Source organism: Penaeus vannamei, chromosome 14, assembly GCF_042767895.1.
Source record: "Penaeus vannamei isolate JL-2024 chromosome 14, ASM4276789v1, whole genome shotgun sequence".
Lineage (NCBI taxonomy): Eukaryota > Metazoa > Arthropoda > Malacostraca > Decapoda > Penaeidae > Penaeus > Penaeus vannamei.
In genome coordinates this window covers 5,054,413-5,063,285 of record NC_091562.1, presented here as the reverse complement: position 1 = coordinate 5,063,285, position 8,873 = coordinate 5,054,413, and the positions used below count along the sequence as shown (strand labels likewise).

Genomic DNA, 8,873 nt, shown 5'->3' with positions numbered 1-8,873 from the left:
GAATACCAAGTCCCCAATGAGCCAATTACGAGTACTTCATATGTCACCTGTTTATCCTTTTCCTTGATTTTCAAAAATATTTTCTGGTGTCTAATAATGCTATTAGCAGTGTCAATGATAAAAATAACAGTATCGGTACTGATAGCCTTAGTAAAAAAAGCCTTTTTTCTTGCAAATAAAAAGGAAAGGTGAAATCAGGTTTGGTCAGAGTGTCTACTAATTGACTCCTTTGTGCTAAGTACTTCCAGAGCCATCTATGTGCAGAGACATTTCACATAAAAATGGTACAGTGAACACATTTTCCCAGAGACTTTGGGTTACCTTTGGAGGTGGTACTTATGTATATGAGGGAGGTGTTATGATACATTATTAACAGTATGTTTCCTATAGTTATGGGTGTATTAGTATATGAATGATAGATGGATACACAAGGCTATACTAAAAAATGAAAAAGAATAGTTATTAGCGTTTTGATTTTAGTATTATTTATTTACCAACCCCTCCCCCATTTACAGCGGGTAAAATCTTGACACGTTTGGTGGTGTGTGTTAGCATGTGCTGCTCCAAGCCTTGGCTATTGTCCAGCTCATGGCCTGATTCCTGAGGCATCACCACAGCTTCTGGGGTCTAGGTTCATGACGTGATTTTCACCATGATGTGATTAGATGTTGCAAGGCATGACTTGGTTAAGTACTAGTCATACTATGATTGAAGTGTTGTGTGATTGTAGCTTAGCTGTTCCAGGATGTGTATGTGTCTGCTGTAAAGCATATTATACTTGTAGGACATTTCATGGTTTTGTTATGAACATAATGGTACAGAGACTAATATCATGTGGATTCTATTTTAACAGGAGGACCTGACGTTAGGAATGATTATTACACATTTGACATGGAAATGGTTTAGATAGAACATGCCAGTATGCTAGAGGATTTTATGTACTTTGCATTATCAGTAGGTTTTAGTACTAGTGCTGCTGGATCTTAACTGAAAAGTCTAAATGTCAGTTTTTCCTGCCTTTTTCCTTCACTCTTTTCATTTCCTTTCTTTGATAAATACACTCTGTCAAGTGCTAAGAGGAATTCTTTTGGTTCGGTTTATTTTTAATGGACCTTCTAAACATGATTTTTTTTATTGTTGAATGAGAATTTTAGTGTGTTTTTGCTGTTACTAGGATTGGAATGTTGTGTTTAGTTTCTGGCTTAAAGTTTATCATCTGTGATTCACAAGTAGCTATAAGTGATTTGTTTTTTCATTATTAAAAGGTTTGTGGTTTCTCTTGTTCTTGATTTTTTTCCCTTTTTTCTTTTTTCCTTTTTTTTCCTTAGCTTGAGAAAACAGGTGCTGAATCACACATGTATTGCTTGCTTTATTACACTTGGCATCAACCATTCTGTAGCACAGTATAAGGAACAATGGATTAAAAATAAAAGTAAAAGATTTTACTCTTTTCTTTCAGAAAATGCATGATAAAGATAATGTTATTGGTAGTTTTTTTTTTTTCTTTCCTTTTTTTTGTATTCTTATTTTTATCAATAACTAAATGTTTAACAAAACCCAACACATTCTCTCTCTCTCCAGGATGGCTTTGCTGCCCCAGAGGATGTTGAGGATGTTCCTCCCCCCCCAGAGGAGGAAGAGTACTAAGGGACCAATCACCAACGCCCATCACAACACAATGTGGGTCCAATGCGGGCACTGCAGTCTAGGTGTTGTTGTTCCATAAATCACTGCTTGAGGGCTTGTTAAGTGCGGGTCCTTGGTGTGGAGGCATATCTACCTTGTCTTTTTTATTATTTCTTTTTTATGATGATGAATCAGCTGGAACTAGACTCAAGTAGTCGAGGAAATTATTTTCAAGAGACTCGCAAACAATTTCGAAAAAAAAAATAAACACAAAACGAATAGATGTAAAAGGATTTTTAAAAATGATACAAGTCCTCCTTCTAAGTCACCTTCTTTGAAAAAATTAATTATAAACTAACTCATAGCCAGTTCCTTGCTGACATTTCCGACTATTTTTTACTCGCAATTCAAGGAGATATGATTGGTATTATGTAAGGACAATAATTCACAAATGCCTAGGACTTCTTTGCCTTACAATCCTGCTGTTTTGCACGGCACATCATATCCTGTCATCCTGTTTGTAATTCTTGTAATGTCTTCATTGCTTACTCATATTGTTATTATGTGCAAAATAAATTATTTGCAACAATCCCAAAATGTTTTAGGTTTTTATCCTACAATTAGAAAGCTAATTCCATTGGATCAGGATGCTGAAAGGATTGAATGATTGGTGGAAATTAGAGCCAACTTGTTTTTAACTTGTATAGAGCCTAAAGATATGGTACCAAATGCATTCTCATGTCCAATTAGTTTCCCCTTTGTCTGTGTCACAGTATTTTGTAAGATTTTTTTTCTTTACCTCGAAACAGCATCCCTCTTGTGTAGGGTGACTGATACAGCATTACCAAAGTCTCAGTCAGTACTTAAGATTAGATCCACAGCAACACCTGTAACTTGACTTTCTTGTATTGTGTGCCAAGTAGGTTTCCATCCTTTTGCAGTTGTGTAAACATTTAGCTTTTCTTTGCAGAAAGTTAGGTTTTCACTTTTTTTTAATAGGGATATACTAACAACTATGTTCTTTAAAGCTGTAATGTGTGGCATATTGTAATTGCTTTTATTATTGTAATTATTTGTATGAGAATGCCATAATCAAATGAGCTGGGTTATTCCATGTGGCTGGCTATAAATTGGTTTCACTGGATGATGCTGAACTTGAAAAATCATGATCATTTTTTGAAAATCTAATTAATTTACATGGTTAATGTAAAATGAATTCTCAACATTGTCTGTTTATCAGTAATCAAGTGGATGGGCTGCAGGTTGCATGAAGCTTGAGTGGAGACTTCAGAAGGGAAAATCTGGCTCCAGTGACTCAAAAAAGTGTCACAAATAGATAATGTATAGAGACACAGGAGTTGAAACAGCACAAGGATCACAAGATACTGATTTAAAAGTCAAAAGGTGTCACCCTTTGCAAGCAGGGATATTGAGTTGCGCTAGAGTTTGTGTATGGAAGCAAAAGGACTTTGGGGTATCCTTTTTTTCAATTTTAATAAGTGGACTTTACTTGTTTGGTATCTTCTTGCAATGCAAAATTAAACTCAATGCATACATTGATAATTTGCACATTCAAAAGTATAGAAATGTAACTCAAATGGGCCAATCTTACTGTGCTAACTGTGTATCCCTATATTATTCTTGATAGCTAGGAAAGTGCACATAGTTTTTATTTCACATTTCTTGTTCTTTTATGGCTTACCTTATATTGGTATTGTCTACACATTTACAGTGATGACGTATGTTTCTCATGCTCAAAGTATGTGTTAGAGAAAGTAACCATAAGTTTTCTCAAATGCGACTTTTAATTGATATTTAAGTTTTCTTTAGAGAAACCATGGTTATTAGTTTTCATGTGTTGGAATTTCTGATGAGATATGAAGATTTAAGTGTCTAGATGTGTGTTTTTAAGTAAGACTGCTTTTGTATATGTATGTGTTTTCTCTTTATCTGTACATGTACATGGAAAAAGTAAGATATTTTTCTGTCATTTCTTTTATTCCCTGTTTAAATAAAGATCCCCGTTGTCCTGTTCCAATTAACATGCTGAAATGATCTGATATGTTAGGACAACTTAATTCTTAATGGGAAAGAGAAAATATAGATATTTACTAAAAGGAATTAAGGATATTGCAAACACTCGTTTGTGAATGGGTGTGTGAGTATTTGCATATGATTGTTCAAGGCATGTGCCCTAAGAATGAATGGATTTCTGAATGAGTTTCTTTGACACATGTCTGTGTCCTACACACATATAAGCATATTTAATGTTTATTTTATTGTATTTGCTTTCCATATTTCAAGACTGAAATTTCTTGTAGATGGCTGCAATATATACTGTATGCTCTCAAATATGTAGTTTGTAAGGATGAAGTTCTATGCACAGAGCAGGGAAGATCCCTTTAGTTTTCTAACATGGAAGAATATTTTACTTATTACATCTCACACACATGACATCATCAATATTATCCAGATACAATAGTTTACTACTAATGATACTGACACTTCAAATGTTCACAGATTTTTCACATCCCTGCTAATGGCTGTTACACTCTGCTGTACTTGGAAGTTTTGCTGGTCGACTACTTAATTATTATCATTGCGTAAGGGAAGTACACAAGATGGTACCATGCTAACCCTTTAAATAAACTCTTCGACTGACATTTTTCTCACTGTAAAGAGTTAAGGAGGCTTTCAGTACTTAAAGAGGTTGAATGAAGTATGAGAGTGAAAGTGATGTACTGAGCTCCGATATTGTCTAGGGTTAATGTGTTTCTCTTGAGAGTGAAATATGGTTAGGGCAATAATTTTGGACTCTCGGAATAAATGCTCTTCTAACCTACTAACAAGTCCATGACTTAAAGCCTGCAATGCTTCTTGATTGATGCATTTTGCTGTAGTTATGAACCACGTGCTTGTGTTCCTTTTCCATGGTCAGGTATACTTCTATACATCAGTTGATAATGTTCCATCTAATATGGTTCTGATTTTGATTGTTATGTATTAAGTATATTTTGTAAGCCTGCCATGCATTCCATGACTTTTTATTCTTTTATACGAAATATAATATGCTGATGCTCGTGTGTGAACCACCGTGATATGCACATTTGACTTGCAAAAATGTTACATGACAGTCTGCATTAGATAATACAGAGGATAAGAAGCTTTTCTATAACACGCAATACCTGCAGCCCACCAAAGGTACAATATGCTAGATTTGTAAGCTACATGAAGTTTGATGTGTCAAGCAGCAGTTCTTGAAAATGCAGAGAGCATCATATTGAATCCCTATGTATCGTATAAGAAATAAGTAAATATGTATATACATTATATATATGTACATATATGCATATACCTTATTTGTGTATGTCTGTATGTATATGTATGTGTCTATATATGTACATATGCACAGAGCTAGGAAGTACTGCCAGTACTTTTAGATTCAAGAATTTATCCACTAATAAAATGTTGTATCAGTTACTACATCTGCAAGTAAAGTGGTTCAAATTAGCTTTCTCAAAAATTATAGCAAAATCATGGCTATCACAAAAAGAAAATACTGGCAGTAATCTTGATTTCCTTGACAAGTACAGCTATAGACATCAAACAATAGTATTGGACCAGTTTCCCTGATGGTTACAGTAATTGGTACTTTTAGTATATGATTTGCAAAAAGATGTTTTTAAAATCTAGAAATACTGGCAGTACTCTCCAACTCTGCTTATGTATACAGTATATTCATATATACACATATATAAACATATGTATCATAGGTATGTATATGTATATTTGTATACACATATAGAGCTCATTATGCCTGTATACTAAAGAATTGCATGTGACAAGATTTATTCTTGTGGTAAAAAAAAGCCTGCTTCTATCTATTTACTGCCTGTAGCATTTTCATGAATATATCTTTTGTTACATTGTTATAATTTCATTATCAGTATGATTATTATGATAATTATGATTACACTGTTGATAATAACTATTATGAATCTGTACTTTCCATTTTAGTGAATTTTGGTGATGATAAACCAGAGATGATCAATACGAATATAAGAAGAGTTAGAAGGTCGATCGAAAACCGCAAGATCTTGGGTGCTTGGTGGGGGGTGATTGTGCCTTCCCTCCGCTTGTAGACGGATATCAGATATTTATGTGTGGAAATAGTCCTATATCTCAGGAGTACAGTGTTTCAATGTATTCATGGAGAAGATTATGAATAACAAATGCCAGGATGTGTTCAGTATGAAATAGACAAGCTGATGATTTTATTATCATCACTATTATCTTTTTTATTGTCATTATACTAACATTATCATCGTGGGCGTCGTGTTTTGAATATAATTATATTTTACTAGAACCAATATTATTTGTGTTTTTAATTCTTATTGACTAATTATCAACATTTGATTATTATTTATTTATCATTTTTAACTGTTGAATGTTGTACATTGCTAAAATTCTTTATTATTCGTCCTTTGAACTGGAGATGGACAAAGTTTATATCACCTTACTGGTTCAATGTTCTGTGCAGTAAGTGGTTCATAATCAATTGCAAAGTTGATTTTTTCCAATAAAATGTGGAAATGATTTGGCTTTTTCTTGGTAATCTGCATCCTTTATGAGACACTCATGCCAACTTTAAAGAATATGGTTTGATGTTGGTATAAGCTGGAATGATACTTGCTTGCTGATAAATAGGAGTATTTTAGTGCTCCACCTTGTATAAGTTGAAAGAATTGAGTAATTCTAAATAAATTTTCTAAATGAATTTTAAGATTTAGTAACGAGACTTCTTAGTGTCTTCTTTAAATATAATCCTAGAGACTGGCTATATATATTCATATTTGTTAAACCTTGATCTAACACAGAACCTTTCCTGTAAATAAAATAATTATAGCAGGTCTTAGAATATTGTCATTATAAACTAAGCCAGTTATACTAAGTGAAAATGACAAATTAAAATAATCATCCCAGGTGTGACAGATTTGTATTAATATTTTTCATCTGCAGAGTAATCAGATATTAGAAATGTTAATCTACAGTGACTGCCATATTGATCTTGCATGGAATGAGTATGGCTTTTTAAAGACATGCAATAGCCAGCAAGTTATTCCAAATGTGTTCAGCTCTAAACTTTTGCACCGACAGTTGCTTCACCTTCCATTTTCCATCCCATGATAACATTACGCAATACTTCTGCGTAGAATCTGATTAATTACACGTGGCTCTTCCCTAGTAGTATTCGGGCTGGTAATGTCATTAAGCGAAAAACTAAACAGGTCAGTAAAGAAAGAATTTGTCATACTAGCTTTTATTACATCTAAATACAAGTGTCTATTTGTAGTTGGATAATGCTTATAAGATTCATATTATATTCCTTGAAGTGTCTGCTAACGGGTTTCTGGGTTCTTACAGTTTGTCTCTCTGTCTGTCTGTCTGTCTCTCAACTCTCAGCTCCCATCTCAGTCTCTTCTATGTCTCTGTCTGCGTGTCCTTTCTTTCCGAGATAGGTCAAGGTCCATTAGGGTCACGGCCTCCAACTATAAGAATCAGTCATACTCAGTCTGCTGTGGAATTATCAATCATGGGTGACGGTCCCTGACATTGCCGTCATTCGGGCCATCTGACAGGCTACGCCCCGACCTCGACCTGGTTCCAGATGTTATTTTAACATCAGGGAAATGCCACATTTATAAAGGCGTACATTCTGAGGCAGTGATTCCTGAGGTTATGGGAAAACGTAAGAACATTGATAGGCTAGAATATGAAATGGAAAGACGGAAAATATTCTCAGAAGGACTGAAAAGTGTCACAGTCCTTAAAAATGTTGGAAAGTGCATACCAAAGAAAGGAGTGGTGAAGCTTTATCAAAAGACATAAAACCTGCTATAGATCCCAAAATATGTCATCAGACATACCAATATATTTACATATATGCCAGTATATATATATATATATATATATATATATATATATATATATATATATATATATATATATATATATATATATATATACATATATATACATATATATATATATATATATATATATATATACATATGTATATATATATTGTTGTGTAATACAATTATATGGACAAACAAAAATTTCTCTCGTGCTATGATGTCCACAACTGCCCAACTTCAAAACAATAGATCAAGTGCCAACAAGACCATTCAAAACAAACCAAAACCACTTGCGCACCGTTCCCGCGAACAAGAACACAACACTCCATCTTTCACTAACCTAACATTCTGGCAAAACTCAACCCCTGGTCAACGGGACCTCTCAACCAATATAACCACCTGTCCTAACCCTGGACGCTCTCTATACGCAGGTCACTCGCCGGTTCTTCGGCACCCCCGTTTTCTATGCGGCGACCCTCAACAAGCACTTCCCGTTTTCTTTGACTCGTAGGCCAACAAATACAAATCGTTGCCAGGCCCCTTCGAGAGCTACCAATTTCCTTTTAATTACACCACATATATATGTGCATACCAATATATTACATACATATCAATATAATCCATTTTTTGTACATACCAATACAATGCATATTTACATACATATCAATATAACACATTCATATATACCAATATAATACATATATATATATATATTCATTTCAGTATAACACATTCATACGTACCAAAATAATACATATTTACATAATACCAATATGATACATATATACATACATATCGATATAATACATATATACTTACCAATTTATTTACATTTATATATTCATATACTATATACCAATATACATACGTACATATATGAGTGCAAAATGTTTCACACTTTGGCAATGGTTGTTTCCTCTGGGGACCGCCGATTCCGAGCCGTCGTCGTTCATATCAAGGTCTATACGAGTATATAGGCCTTTGTTCAACCACGGGGTAGCAACTCCACCTGCCTGCCAACTTTAGGCAGCCTCGAAAAGCGTCCCCGTAAAGGTGAACGTCAATATAAACATAGTTATCAATAGGTTTGCAAGAATGGTATACCCTAATTGGCTAAAATGCGATCTTCGGCAATACATGTAACCCCTAATCCAATGCCCGTTGTTGCCGTGGGGGAGGGGGAGAGGGGGGAGACTGGGACCCAATGTTGGGTATCACCAACTAATTTTACACGTTCTTTTCCCCTTCCCCTTTCCGTCCCTCCCTTATCCAACCCTCTCTACTATCCTTTTCCTAAGATGTGAGAGCCATGTTGAAAGGATGAAAGGC

At 34.5% G+C, this 8,873-nt stretch overlaps 1 protein-coding gene across 1 annotated transcript in view; it reads left to right on the top strand.

Annotated features, from left to right (window-relative positions):
* The window catches only part of Eb1 (microtubule-associated protein RP/EB family member 1), a gene marked incomplete in the record, with an annotated part of 24,556 nt that extends 18,334 nt beyond the window's left edge, over nt 1-6,222 (top strand). The window contains 1 exon segment of the mRNA XM_070129641.1: nt 1,582-6,222. Coding sequence (XP_069985742.1) covers nt 1,582-1,647 — 66 coding nt within the window.
* Nucleotides 6,223-8,873: the final 2,651 nt, after the last annotated feature.